This window comes from Athene cunicularia (genome assembly GCF_003259725.1).
Source record: "Athene cunicularia isolate RWA chromosome 7 unlocalized genomic scaffold, athCun1 chr7_part1, whole genome shotgun sequence".
Taxonomy (NCBI): Eukaryota; Metazoa; Chordata; class Aves; order Strigiformes; family Strigidae; genus Athene; species Athene cunicularia.
Window position 1 is genome coordinate 29,667,181 of NW_020799107.1, and position 15,437 is coordinate 29,682,617.

Consider the following 15,437-nt stretch of genomic DNA (forward strand, 5'->3'; position numbering starts at 1 on the left):
ATTTCTAGTTCTGCACACAAAATCAAGAGTTGGTGCAGAAGGTGCCTAAAACCACACTGTCCTGGGCTGCTTAGCTATTTTTATTCTGTTTTGGCAGCACAGATCCCTTAACCTAGGAAAAAAATGCCTGGTCTTTCTCCTGAACAAACTGAATTCATGATGAAAACCCCAGTAGGGCCTGTGCTTCCCCTACTGAATACAGCTAGAATGCAAAACTCATCTTATTTTACATTTAGCAGCAATTCCTGCTCTCAGCCTGACAGCTTTCACACTCAAATGTCAACTCTTCCTCCCATCAAAGAGCTCATATATGAGCTGGCCTCTTTCTCTGACATACCAACTACTTGCTAATTCAGTTATGATTGTGCCAGATCCCTCAGTCCAGCTCTAGAGGGCTCCCCACCACCAGGCAGTGCCTGTTTCTGTGAAATACCAACCTACCAGACCTGTCTGAAGCAGTTAAATCCATCAACACCGCCTAGTTTTTCCTATTCTCTCCCCACTCTCCTGCAAGAGCCCAGCTGCTGCAACACAGGACATGAGAATGGCCCATCTCTCCGTGTTACCCACCATACCCAAGAATAGCCAAATTCTACGTATTTGGATGCCACCACTCTCTAACTCAGACAGCTGTTTGCAGACCAGATCCACTCAGCACCCAAGCCCAAGGCATCAACAATTTACGGATCCCTTCCTGTACAACACCAGATTTACATGAAGAGTCTCCCTGGTAGTGCCTCTCAGAGCCTCCTCACATTGTCTGTGACCACTCAGCACCTGCAGCCCAGCTCCCATCCCCTGAGCTCCCTCTGCACCTCAACTGAATTCTGCTGGGGCCTTCTCACTGCCTGCCTCGGCTCCTCCAAGATGCAGCAAGAGGCTTGAACATTACAGCAAAAGGAAATGGGGAAAAAAACACATCTGATTTGGGTTCCAACAGACCCACAAAGTAGAGCTATGGTCACATCTAGGGCTAACCGCAGCACAACCTTCAGCTAATAAACACCAGGCCTGTCCTTCAGCTCAGAGTGCATTGCCATACCTATACATTTTGTACAGCTTTGCACATAATCCTAGAGATCTACACATAGCTCTGTGTGACAGGAACCAGTATTCATTCTTTTTCTTTACATTTCCTCATCATGATATGTATCTACGTATCAGGAATTTTTGACTTTTTCAAGTGAATTTTTAAAGGCTCTTACTTTCTAGAGGACAAAACACACCAACCTTGCCTTATCTTCAGGTCACTGCAGTGTATCAAGAAATCCAGTCACTAGAGCATGACAGTTGCAGAACCAGAGGACTGTTGGAAAAGCACAGCTTAATTTTACATATATTTGCCTATTAGTCTTTCTTACCACATGAATCAGTCAACAGTTTTGACTTGAAAAGTCATTATTTGAAAAATTCTAAAAAACTGACAGGAAAATGTTAAAATATAGTTTTGTAATACAATTATTTAACATTCTCTTGTTTGCACAAAGGTTCTATTCAATTCCAGCATGTGAAGTTTTATAATGCTTGCTCTAAAATTACTTTCCTATATTTATCCTTGCTTTGGAGTCTCATTTATCATGCTCTGAAGCAATGAAAAGCTTTGGCAATTGATAAACTGAAAAAACACCTGAGGTATCTTTACAGCTCAGAAGAAACCAAGAGATCTCCCTCTTGTGGTTTTCTACATAAAACAACCTTAACTACACTTGTGAGTTCAGAAGTGTCTAAAGAAGAGTTTTCTTTCATCGAATATTAACAGAAATTGTAAGCAATGTAATTCAACATATGAAGCATTCTTCCTAGAAAGAATGAGAAAGAGATTGTTTTCACTTTATTTTTATCTACATGGTATTTTCTTGCAGAAAAACCACAAAGATTTAAAATGCAGTGCTGTCTCCTGTATATCACCACTTGAAAGAAAGTGAGGGGGGAAAAGGTTACACAGCAAAGTAGATGAACAAACCCAACAATGGAAGAGATGTTAGGTTTATATAGTAAGTGCTATCTAGACGAACATATAAACTGCAGTTCTAAAATGCTCACACTTCAGTTTACACAATGCACATAATCATCTCTACCTTACAGACCAATCTTACTCTTCAAAAACCACAAGAGGATATGTAGGAACCCATGCTCACAACTTCCCATGTAATGAGATTAACAAGGCTGACACAAACATAAAAAGAAATTTTGTGCCTTTATTGGAATGGTGTTAGGCTTTAAATACACCAATTTTGATAACCTGATTATTTGGTTTAATTAGAAATGACACTACAGAACTGCAATACTGGTCCAACAGTCTTGTCTTTACTTTTTTTTTTTAAGCAAGAGATAGTATGAAAATGCACCAAGTAATCAGAAAGCACTAGCAGGCATCGGTTAATCCAAGATAACAGCTTCCTAGTTCCAAAAGCACTCGCATTGTATGGAACCCAGGATTTAGACTGGTCATGATTTGCAAGAACTAGTTGCATGAGTCATGACTCTTTTTTTAATTTACTTTTAAGTTGGTCACTGGTAAATTTTTTTCCTCAAATATTACAGTTTCTTTAATTCATATTTTTCCTCAAAGTATAAAAAAGTATGAAATATAAACAAGCTCCTGCATTGCACCCATGAAAGGGTACAATGGAAGCATTAGAGAGCTGACTATCTACACACCATCAAATCCCATCAAATCTTGGATAATTCATTAATATACAAAATATCAGGGCACAGAAAGAACTAAAATCCACTTTTTTGTTTTGTTACGCACAAGTTCAAATAATCAATCTAAAGAAAAAACGTGATCATTTTGGCTTTCCACTACATCCGCATGTTGAGACACTTACTAAAATAATCCTGCTTAATTGTGTTTGGTCTTTTTCTTATTGTCAAGTCATGTTTGTTATCTTAATACCAGCCATCAGACAAACAAGTAATCAGAAAGACTCCTCCTCCTCCTCCCCACCTCCCTGTCCCTGACCCCTCCGAGGTCAGCTTTAAGACATGACTCCAAACACAGGGTTGTGACGACAGATGCTAGGACCAATCTCTTCATAATCTTTTTTGGTATGGCATACTTGGTAGAATTCAGGCTGTAAAGGGAAGGAAAAAAAGTCAGTCAACGGTACATATATTTTTAACAATTATAACAGTATTAACATTTATGCAGCAAATAGAAAAAAACAAATATAGATAACCTGAAAGCCCTGAAATTAGTATTACATCATGCCTGGATAAACACTGATGCGTGTAACGTACTTTGCCACAAAACTAAAATGTCCTATTTAACAACTCACACAAAGCTATAACTCAGCTTTCATTCAGTCTTTCAAATCTTTGAAGAAGTCTAATGCAAAAACTTCAAAGGGGATAGGGAGGGTATATTTGCTACCTGAGTCCTATCAGAAATCCCCCAATCGCATTTAATATAAAGTGAAGGAGAGATGAGGACTCCAAAGGCATAGCCAAAACGACTAAAACATGCTCAGCTTTACAGCTAACTTACTGTGGAAGCCAGCATTGATCCTCCAAACCAAACAGCATATCTTTGCATATGGTGTGTAATGACTTGTACATCAATGGGTTTAGGCTATAAAAGGAAAAAAAGGAATACATTAGAAGTTACTTTTGCTGATAAAACTTGTATCTTTAAAAGGAGTGTGTATTCCAAGGTTACTTTTCACAAATTAGTATTTTCGTAAATGCTGGGTATGTAAATTTACAATTATAGAATCAGATAATTCAGACTAAGAAATAGCTCTTGCTTATAAATAGCCAGTTACCTACTTTATCAGACATTAAGAGATATTCACACCAATTTTCTCCCAAGAACTCTGCTACAGTGTTCCTCTCCAATTATCCATGTTCTATCTTCTGATGAATTTCTTGAGGGAAATTATTTATGCAGTTGTAAGAATAGCTCCATACTACTTAGCCCTTTCAAAAAAAAGCTAATTTTTAAGTTTCAGGTCATTATTTTAACAAAGCATTAGTTGCAGATTGAAAGTTTATCTAGGACCAGTACCAGAATCATGCTTTTCAAAATTACAACACTCATTCCAGTTAGCTCCTTTCCCTCCATATCCACACAAGCCTTCACTCCTTACTTATGTATATTGCCAGTTTTGATAAGCACAACAGTTTCACAAAGCACTAATTAGTTTGTTCCAGTACAATCTGCTGAAAGCTGAACAATGTGAAACAGTAGCTAAAAATCATTTGTAATTACATTTGCAAAATTCAAGTCTGTGATTACTTGCAATGTGTAGTACTCTGAAGAATCATATCACATTTCCTTACTCATATCCTGTTTCCTTACTAAGTGGTAAAAGTCTAGTAAGGAGAGCTGAGAATAAACTAGGTTACTTCAACCAGAGAACTGTTTACAACTAAAGTTTCAGAGTTGTCTACACAGCATGTTATGAAGCTATGCTGGGGGTTTTAAGGATTGATTGAGCTCAGACAGCTAGATTAGTACTAAAAAATAAATAAGGAAAATCACTTCAGTTTTGCCTTAAAAAGGAAAAAAACAGAATAATTTTTCTCACTGCTGCTTTTATGTATGCAGAGTCAATAGAAAAAATGAAAAAGTTAGATCAGAAGTCAATAGTGGAAAGAACATAAATTAAGGATCATGCAGTTTACTGAAAACATGAAGTCATTTCATAGGATCATAGAATAGTTCAGGTGGGAAGGGACCTCAGAATGTCTGTAGTTTGGCCTCCTGCTCAAAGCAGAGTCAGCTACAAGGCCCCAGGGCTGGGTTTTGGGGCCACTCCTGTTTAACATCTTTATTGATGATCTGGACGAGGGGATCGAGGGCACCCTCAGTCAGTTTGCAGATGACACCCAGTTGGGTGGGAGTGTTGATCTGCTCGAGGGTGGGGAGGCTCTGCAGAGAGACCTGGACAGGCTGGAGCCATGGGCTGAGCCCAACTGGAGGAGTTTCAATAAGGGCAAATGCCGGGGGCTGCCCTTGGGCCACAACAACCCCCAGCAGCGCTACAGGCTTGGGGAGGAGTGGCTGGAGAGCTGCCAGTCAGAGAGGGACCTGGGGGGGGTGATTGACAGCTGGCTGAACAGGAGCCAGCAGTGTGCCCAGGGGGCCAAGAAGGCCAATGGCATCCTGGCTTGTGTCAGCAATAGCGTGGCCAGCAGGGACAGGGAAGGGATCTGAGCCCTGTACTCAGCACTGGTGAGGCTGCCCCTCGATTCCTGTGTTCAGTTTTGGGCCCCTCACTCCAAAAAGGACATTGAATGACTCGAGCGTGTCCAGAGAAGGGCAACGGAGCTGTTGCAGGGTCTGGAGCACAGGTCGTACGGGGAGCGGCTGAGGGAACTGGGGGTGTTTAGTCTGGAGAAGAGGCTGAGATGGTGGAATCCCCATCCCTGGAGGTGTTTAGGAGTCGGGTCAACTTAGTGCTGAAGGATCTGGTGTAGTTGGGAACTGTTAATGTTAGGTTAATGGTTAGACTGGATAATCTTCAAGGTCCTTTCCAACCTAGATGAACCTGTGAAGGCCAGAAGAAGTTATTCAGAGTTTTATCCAGTTGCATCTAAAAAACCTCCAAGGATGAAGACTGCACAACCTCTCTGGGCAGCCTGTTCCAATACTTGTTTATCCCTACAATGAAAAAGTTTTTCTGTTTATCCAAGCTGAACCTCTCTTGTTTCACTTTACGTCTGTTATCTCTAATGTGCCCACTACTCAGCACTGGGAAGGGCCTAGTCCCACTTCCTCGATAATCTTCCCACATATACCAAGGGGCTGCTCTTACAACTCCCAAAGCCTTCTCTTAAAAGAAGTCAGTTCCCTCAGCTTTTCTTCACAGGACAAATGCTGCAGTCCTCTGACTCTATGTCTCTTTGAGGACAATAATTTGCAACTAATCAATAAGGATATGTAAGGAAAAAAAAAAAAAAAAAAAAAGCTGAAAAAAAAAAAAAAAAAAGCTGTGGAGTGATCAACTGATTTTATTTAACAGGCATAAGTCCCATCCTTTCATTAGGTGAGACTGATTCAGTTCAATAATAAGGGATAGGCAGCACAAGTGTATACCTGAGGAAATAGTACTGTAGCTTCTTCCTACAGTGAAACGATTACAGAAACATTTTCCAATACAAGTCTAAAATTCTCTACAGTATAGAAGCTTTTCAGAGATCTGTATAAGAACATTAAATGAAAATAAAGACATTTCAACAAAGAACATCATTGCATTATGTTACTTTCACATATTCCAGGTTAACGAGTGAAAGACACTTGTTAAATGCATTAGCTGCAAAAACTAACCTTCAGTCTGCCACCACTAAGTTCTTCACTAAGTTTCAGTCTGGCATCAACAGTTCTTTTCAAGTCTCGCTGTAAACGGCGACCAAAGTCCCTGAACATGGTTGAGCCTCCAGAGAGGACAATATTCTGTTTTGAGTAACAAAAATTATTAACCACTTCTGAAAATGTGTCTAACTTCATCCAGTTCTTAAATTCCAAATATCTAGGTACAGTTTTGAAAACTACAGTTAGCAGGTATGCTTTTAGTTTAAGGTTTAATTTATCTAACAATTAAGCATGACAGAATATGAATTTACATAGAGATTGTCACATTAAAATTGGCTGCACTTTAAAATCCATTTACATATTAGCACATCTCACTTCTTCCACTCAGATTTACGTTTCCCTTATTTATTTTTCTATTAAATAAAAGTTTGAGTAATGAAATGTCACATTCTGTTAAAGGGTTAAGTGAATAACAAAGTCTTCTGCATATTGCACTCATCTCTAGAAAAATGGTTGACTTCGGGTTTGGTTTTTTGTTGGGTTTTCAATACAGAGCACAATCCTTCTAAAAAGAGTATTTTAAAAAATTCATTGTAACTACTGACCTTATACAGAGGACGTCTAACATCAATGGGACAATTCTGAATAACTTCATCTACTACTTCTGAGATTGGTTGCGTAAAGTCAGGATTAGCAAACTACAATCAAGAATAAAATCAAGACAAGTCAACATGTAGGACCACGTATTGCATGGGGAAGAGGGTAAAGAGAAAAAGAGAAGAGAAAGAACCATCCTATTATACTAGAGATGTCATGCAAACTATTAATAGAAATAGTTACATTAGCTAGTTTTGCTGCCATTTATAAAAGGTTTGAAAGAATAATAAAGTATCTATTTTGCCAGCTTTTCTCTTTGATAGTTTTTGTTTAGCCATAACAGGTCAAAGAATACATGCCCTTCTTAGATACTGAGCACCAGAGCAAAACAGTGTAACATGAAAAAAGGGAAAAGTAGAAGGATTTAAGGGGCGCATGGGGGGCGTGGCGGGGCTGGTAGAAGGAAAGCTTTTATTTTTTCCTAACGCTGGAAGAGAGACTGAGGGTATAAAGGCAAGATGACAGAATATTTAGAAATCTGACTTTTCAACGGACAGGTAAGAAAACAGGATACAGTGTGGTGAGACCTGGAAATTCTGTTTAAAATTGCAAGAAAAAAATATGGGGTTAGTAATCCATTTACTTTAAAAATTTCAAATACAGTGCTTTGTTTAGGTATCATCCTGAATTTGCATACAAATTACTAGCAATCAAGAATCAAAACCACACTGACTTACAATAGCTGGTATCCATTTACAAATAAGGAGAAACACAAGTTAGGATAATCACTTCTTTACAAGTTTGCAAAAACTATATGCCATCATCTGAAACACACCTAAACCAAAAAGTGTAGACAATTCAAATCAGCTTACCTCAGGATGGAAGAAAATCTCTGGTCCCAGGAATCTCTCATAGCCAACATCAATAGTAAATTCTTTCTTTGAGATAGCATTAATTCCAGTATACTGTTTAATCCACTTTGTACCATCTGTGTCATACTTGTTGAATTCTTTTACTAAGTCAGGGCAAACATAACTAAAGCGTTCCTGAAAATTGAATATGTAAAGTTAGAAGTATCTTAAGCACAGCAGAGAAAATGGTATGAACTTTTTTTAAAAGTGTCAATTTAAACTTTTAAATGTTTTAAAATGGCAGATACAGAATAGGCCTCTAAAACGGCCGAACTGACATTTACTGTATACAGTTAGATAATGGCTCTGCTACTACAAATCATTTCTGTGTGGCACTGAAAGCAGCACATCTTGCTGAGCCAAATTACTTTTCTTCTATTTTTCCTCTAAACTTCTACGATGGCAAGAAATGAGTTCTAAAGTATATTGAAGAATTGCCATAGAAACAAGGTTTAAGTGTACTTTAAGCTGAATGTCTTTCAGAATAGCTTCATACCACAAGAAAGAACCTATCAACCTTCAGAAAGAATAAAAGAGTAATTACAGCTCTTTGCATTACACATCCCACCTAGAACATTTCCTACTGAATATTACAATAATAATAACAAGGCAGGGGAGGAAAAAGGGGAGGCTACAAGTGAAGGGTGAAATTCTAGGCCAAACCATATATCTTAAGGTATTTCATGTTATTATATTATTTAGACATTTTTGTATTATTTAGAAACAGAGTACCATTACTTGGAAGGACAATGATTTTAAGAGATTACTGTATTTTATAAAATAGATATCAGGCTCTGTTCTAAAATAACCTTAACGTCTGCAATGTTCACATTACCTTCACTGCTTTAGCTGTTTCCAAGGATTGTTCAGGAGGAATTCCTACTTCTCGCTCCCTCAGCAACTGCTGAATGAAGTATGTTATATCTCGCCCAGCAATTGGAATGTGTTTGATACAGCTGCCAATCACGTATCCTTCAGCCTGTAAATAAAATTAATTGGGAGAAAGATACTGACAAGAACTCCTTTCAACAAAACTTAGGAGGGAGAGAGAAAGATATGGAGTCTAAACTCCTATTCACTACCTCTGACTGTGAGATTGAAGCCCTTTAAAACTGGCTCATTACCAGAAATCCAATTTTTCAGTAGGCTTATTTTACTTGTTAAAGTGTTTCACTTTGCATTGGTTCATAATTCTTACAAGGTTAGGAGGAACAGAAAGGTCACTAGTACATAAGGCAGACAAATAGCTATACTCACTATTCCTTGGCCTTTATTTTCTCTTCAAAATGAGGTTACTCTTACCAAAAAGGTCAAGGAACCTTGTATGGTGAAATATTATTTTAGAATAAATGATGTGGCTCTGCAGTCACAGCCACTGATGTAAGACGTTACAATCCACATGAACCAAAATTAATTTTCTGAAAGCAGGGAGAAAATGCATCATTTCAGCACATCAATTGAGACTGCTTAGAACATCAGACTGGCCCATACGCATCCATCAGTCTACCCTTTTAAGTCACACTCATCTTGGCAGCCACTATTGAGGCATTAAAAATATCTGGTCTAAATGCAGAAACAGAAAGTGTTCAAAGACTGGCCTTCAAGCTCACCAGACCTGCTACATCCAAGCAAATTAATCCAGTTATCACACTAATCTTAAAAGCTTAAAATTTCCTATTTAGACCTTACATTCATATAAAAAGTTCTAATACATAAAATAATGAAGCCATTAAAAATGTACCACTATTGTTAGCTTCACTACAGAGATAAGCATTTGTTAATTCCTCTTTTTGTATTATAAGTAGTATACTGTTGCTGTCAATTTGTTCAACATGTTTAAAAATTCTGGAAATTAAGCAAATGTCACTCTACAAAGAAGCCTAATGCTTCAAGAGGTATAGGATACCAATATCAGGCACCCACAATTCAGGAAAAGTTCAACTATCTTAAACAGCAATTTTAACTATTAAGTACATTTTTTAAAAAAGTTTACCTATAGAAGGTTTGAGATACCAAATACCAATTGTCTCCTCTGTCCTATTAAAAATATGCCATCTTGAATGAACAGTCTGAACATTTAGCCACTATATTCCACCAAGATTAATAAGAAATTGCTACATCACAGCATGTATTTACGACCACTAATGCTACTCTTTGGTATAACAGATTTTTTTAATATTGAGGCTACTGTGGCATGATAAAGCTTTGTGTAATCCTAAAAATTGCAACCTAACTTCATTTTGAAAAGAAAAATTTATCTGGTGAGTAGATATGCATTTAACTTCCCAAGGAAAGATGGGCAGAGAGACACATCACCAGCCACTTGAAATAAAGAACACTATAAATATTCCGATTATAAAATTTCATATATGAAGCTTTGTAAAAGGAAAAATACATACCTACAGCAAAACCAGTAATCTGACAGTTAAGTAATTGCAGCTGCAAGTGTTAATTATTTAATAAAACATCATATGATCATACTAGCTTTTGCTTTTAGTAGCTCCATATACTGGAACAGATAATCAACATAAATTAACATTAGGGGCTTTTTGTTTCAGCCAGGTAGAAATTTTTTCTTTTTGTTTGTATTGCTGATGTATGATAACATCCAAACATTGGTCAACAGATGAAGAGAAATTGTAAACAATACTACATCTGCCCTCAAACATTTTGTACTGTTTCTATTTTATACATGAATTTACTGAATTAAACAAAAAGAGTTTACAACAGTCAGTCCAAAAAATTTGGAAATAGTATACTGACTCTTACCAGCAAAGCAAACTGAAAATATGATAAAGCAACACAATTTCATTGGTCATTTAAGCGTGGCCTTGGCAAATCACCTTCTAAGGTAAGTCACTGAAAGACAGTATGCTCTGACAAACTCAGGGTGCAGAGAAGTTTAATAAGAGTTTCTGCACTAAAAAATAAACAAAAACATACACCCACAACCCTGGCAATTATCTGACATCTTTGAAGACTCCTAGCTATACTTCAGTTTGTGTACGTGTAAGCTTCAGAGAAGGTACAAGACAAACTGTTCTCCAGTTAAATTGTTTCTATAGGTTTGATGTATACTTACCACAGGAATAACATGAGTGACACCATCACCACTGTCTATAACTGTGCCGGTCAGTGTTCGTTCTCCTACTTGTCTTGACGTCCAAGATGCAGCTAAGGCAAGGACAGCCTTGTAAAAGTACACACACAAGAACCAAATCTTAATAAAAGCACTGCATTACAGACCCCACCTTCCACTACACCTCCCAATAATACCCAGACTAACACCCTCACGTTAATTTACAGCATGGAAACTGATTTAATAACATTATGTATTTAGTAATATTATGTATTTTGTAAGCTGTTGTGTACACAAAGAAGCAGCCTAGAAGTACTTTTTGATTCCTGCCTGATTTTTTTAGCCATATTCAAACATCTTTTTTGCCACTTCACACTGAGAGGGATTCAATTGTCAGCCTAATACCATTATAATGATGTGGTGTGTTGGGCTTTTTTAATTTATGATGCAACAGATACTGTACTACTTAGAAGCCACCTTCTGTGCAGGTAACAGAGGAACAATATGTAGCTAACACACCACAGAATCAATGCATAACAAACATGTAGGAGTGGAACTGCCAACCAGAAGCACATAAAAGTATTCCAAACACCACTCATACAGTTCTCACAGCAAAATTAGTTTTAGCTCAAGAAGAAATACCCTACGTCTAATTAACAGCCCTGCCCTTACCTGAACAGCAATATATAGCCCTGGAACATTGAAAGACTCAAACATGATTTCAGCAGTATATTCTCTATTTTCTGGAGTATTTAATGGAGGCTCAGTCTGTGAGACAAAACAAACAAGTTTTACTTACATTCAAATCAAACACTTGACTTTAAGAAAATTACCAAATCCTAAGGTTTGAAAGATGTCACTCACCAAGTGCATGTAAAAAGTGTGCAAAAGGTGCTTTTAAAGGCAAGTGATGCAATTAAGAACATCTAGGAACTCCTCTGACAATAACAGAATTTATGCAAACTGCATTGCAAAAACATGATGATTTGAGTGAAAACAGAAAAATAGAAGTGCAAGAAAAACACAGTAATTACTGCTTAAGAATTTACATTGAAGGCCCCCTTTGTGGGTTGGTTAGCTCATTACAACTTTTGATTTCACTTGAAAGAATCAAGGACTATCAATCTAAGTATGTCAAAGGATGCAGTTTAGCACATTTGAAGAATGACGATTTTAAAATTTCTTAGTGATTCATTACAGAAAAAAGCTGTTTTTCTTCAGAAGGCAATCACTATAAAACAAGTTGATATGATCAGCTGTAGAAATGTACTCAACTGAGAGAAGCTAGCAACAACAAACACTATGATAGTATGCTATAATTTTCATTGAAATACCAAAACATACATAATATTAATACTCTTATCTGAAAAAGGATTTTGAAGAGTGCTAAAGAATATTTAAGAAGAAAAAAAAAACAAAACAAAACAACACTCTTCCATTGCATCAACCATGTAATAGGAGGGTAAAAGAGGAGGGAGGCGGACTCTTCACAAAGGTGATAGGACAAGGGGCCATGAAGACAAACTGCAATATGGAAAATCCTAAATAGCTATTAGAAAAAAAAAAAAAAAAAAAAGGAACATAAGGGTAGTCAAATATTGGAAAAGGGGCCCAGAGAGTTGTTATGGAATCTTGATCCCTGGTGATATTCAAAGCTTGGCTGGACACAGCCTTGAGCAAGTGGACCTAATTAGACCTGCTTCGAGAACATGGTTGCATTAGATGTTCTTTAACAAGTATGGCCAACACCTCTCATTCTAATCTTGCTCTATAAACATCCACTAAAACAAACTACCCATTTCATTGGCATTAAACAAAATGCTAAGCAATAACAGATGCTTCAGAACAACATTGACGTTAATTCTTATCTAATCTGCTCAAATATGACAATCAATCCTTCTAATTTCACCAAAAAAAATATCACTCTCTAGACACATCATCCAGGTGTGGCAGCATTGTAAAAACAAAATAACTACAATAATGCAAAGACAAATCACACAAGTATTTCTTTTGCCTCAAAATGTAAACTTGGTCATTGAATTCAGTGGATAAGTAATAGTAAAAAAGTGATGAAGCAGATTGGAGGGAAATTAAAAGAGAATAGAAAAAAGGTTGCAGTTCAGACATTTGACATCTTTAGAAAATTAAAGAAGCTGGATGGGATAAGACAGGTCAGAAAAGTTCCAGGTAATTTATATTTAGTTTTCAAAACAAGCATATTAATACTTAAGAATTGTTTCGTAAACCAGCACAAACATTCTTACTAGTCATATGCAATTTCATAAGTAATACATAAATTTACCTACCAAAAGAAAATAATGATCCTCAGGTTCTGCCCTTAGATACTTAAAGATTACTTGCTCCATAAACCTCTCCATCAAGTCCCAGTCTTCAACTATACCATGGCGAATAGGCCACTGTTCCAGAATAATACCAAAATATAATTGGAGACAAAAGGGGACAAAAAAAGCGTCTTCAACTGCAGTAAAAGCATACAATCTACATACACAGGAAATCTTGCATTAGGTTTTCTCTATTTCAACCCGACACCTATTCAAAATTCAGTTTCCAACCTCAAATAGCAGAGACAATACACTGTGCTTTTCTCAATACAACAGAATGGTGGCACTAGGATAAACCAAAGGTTCCCCCAGTCCAGTATCCTGACTCTGACGTTGCTGACAGAAGATGCCAAGAACATGAAAGAATGTGATATTTCCACTTAACACTCTCCCAACCTCCTTTCACTTCAAAAGAAATACATATTCATGTACTGTTTTGCAAATTCCCACAGGCTCCTAAAGGTCAACAAAATTAATACCAAACCTTATTCTCCATTAAAACAGAGTTAATAAGAAAGTAGGATTAAAAATTAACCAAAACACATTCTTAAGAAGCTGTTTGCTGTATAGCTGATGCTTTCTAAAGAGTATTGGAAAATTTCTTTAAATGTTTCCCTTAATACCTTGGTTGCATAAGTTGGTTTTTCTATTGCTTCATCCCCGATAAAGAAGTCTAAATCATCAACACCTTTCAAAACCCTCCTTTGTGCTTGATCGACCACTTTTGCTGATTCTTTGATAGCAATACCTTTAAGAGAAGACACAAACAGTATTGTACATCATATATTCTGCACTAAAAAAAGAAAACATCAACATTCAAAGATAGGAACACACTGTAATTGTATTCACCCTTTGTTTCAGGCATAAGCAAAGAAAAGCTGAATAAAAACCAGACAATTTGAATTCTAATTATAGGTAAACATAATTAAGATTTATAAAGTAACACAATACAGACCTAAATACAGATTTATGTGTTAGACATTCAACATCCAGTCAGGTAGATAAAATACAAATAGAATCACTAAGATAGGACATCCCTACAGATCTCATTTTATTCATCAAGTATGGTAATTTTCTGCACATTTCTCTAATAATAGTAATTAGAAAAAAGAATGCAGTCATTGAAGTTTAGTATAAAGAGCAAGAAAGAAAACGTGCTGCCATTATATAAATGGATGGTTTACTTCAATTGCACCAATTTGATTTCTGGACATATGAAAGTGAGATATGGCACACAAGGGACTGAATAGCAACTAAATAATCAAAACGCATATACAAGAGAAGGCAGGAAGGAAGAAGTAGGAGAAAATGTAAGGCATACAGAAAAAAAAAATTGGACAGAAATACAGTAGTATTTTTAAAAGGACAGAAACTTGTATGGCCACATGATACACATTTAGATGCTTTAAAACAGATTTTCACAAAATGTACATTTAATTTCTCCCTACTCCTATCTTATCATTAAGAATAGGATAGAGAATTTCATTTAAGAAAGACTGAATCTCTTCAAGAAATAGCTGGCAAAACTTAAGAGCTTATATCTTGGCAATTTATTCCTTCCGGGATAATTACTCATCATAAAGAAAGAAAAAAGTTTTTATCAGAAAAATACTGGCTAAGGCTAAACACAAGATCCTGGAAAGATGGATCAGTGATTAGATATCACAGGAACACAGATGGTCCCTTCCCTCATCTCCTACATCAGCCCCCTGGCTACCAGGGCTGTAGTGCCAGCAATACCTACTATATTTTTTTTCAAGTCTTACTAATTGCCTTTAAACACAATCCTTTACAGAAATGAGAAAGTTCATGTATATGAGAAACATCAATATCAGCCTCAATTATTCAAAGCTCTTTCAAAGGCAGAATTATTTTGTTAATTCTCACATTCAGTAAAAAGTTCTGTTTGCTTACAACTAAGACTAAAAAAAAGTTATGAAAACAGCTGCTGCAAGCTCAAGCCCACCAGACACAAGGCAGCACAGCTACAGGATTTGACAAATCAATAGCATGCCAGGGTAAGCACCATCCTTTTCTTCCCATTAAAAAAGCAACAAAAGCAAAAGCTATGCAGCCAGAGAAACTAAAAAGTTAAATGTTGTGAAAGCCTGAACAGGATAAGCCAGAAGGCATTATTTTGAGCTCTTCAGGAAGAAAACTGAATCATACTGTAACTTCTGTAGCAGCTTACAGAAGAGCAGAGGAAGCAGAAGGCTGGAGGAAGGCAAATACCACGGGGGGGGGGGGGG

At 36.8% G+C, this 15,437-nt stretch overlaps 1 protein-coding gene across 1 annotated transcript in view; it reads right to left on the reverse strand.

The window, feature by feature from the left end:
- Nucleotides 1-1,793: 1,793 nt before the first annotated feature.
- The window catches only part of ACTR3 (ARP3 actin related protein 3 homolog), a 26,090-nt gene continuing 12,446 nt past the window's right edge, over nt 1,794-15,437 (reverse strand). Inside the window, exons 3-12 of the mRNA XM_026852729.1 lie at nt 13,812-13,936; nt 13,153-13,263; nt 11,519-11,614; nt 10,850-10,957; nt 8,603-8,746; nt 7,729-7,902; nt 6,865-6,957; nt 6,275-6,400; nt 3,491-3,574; nt 1,794-3,077 (exon numbers count right to left, since the gene is read on the reverse strand). Coding sequence (XP_026708530.1) covers nt 2,982-3,077; nt 3,491-3,574; nt 6,275-6,400; nt 6,865-6,957; nt 7,729-7,902; nt 8,603-8,746; nt 10,850-10,957; nt 11,519-11,614; nt 13,153-13,263; nt 13,812-13,936 — 1,157 coding nt within the window. The 3' untranslated portion in view covers nt 1,794-2,981. The remainder of the gene's footprint in view (nt 3,078-3,490; nt 3,575-6,274; nt 6,401-6,864; nt 6,958-7,728; nt 7,903-8,602; nt 8,747-10,849; nt 10,958-11,518; nt 11,615-13,152; nt 13,264-13,811; nt 13,937-15,437) is intronic.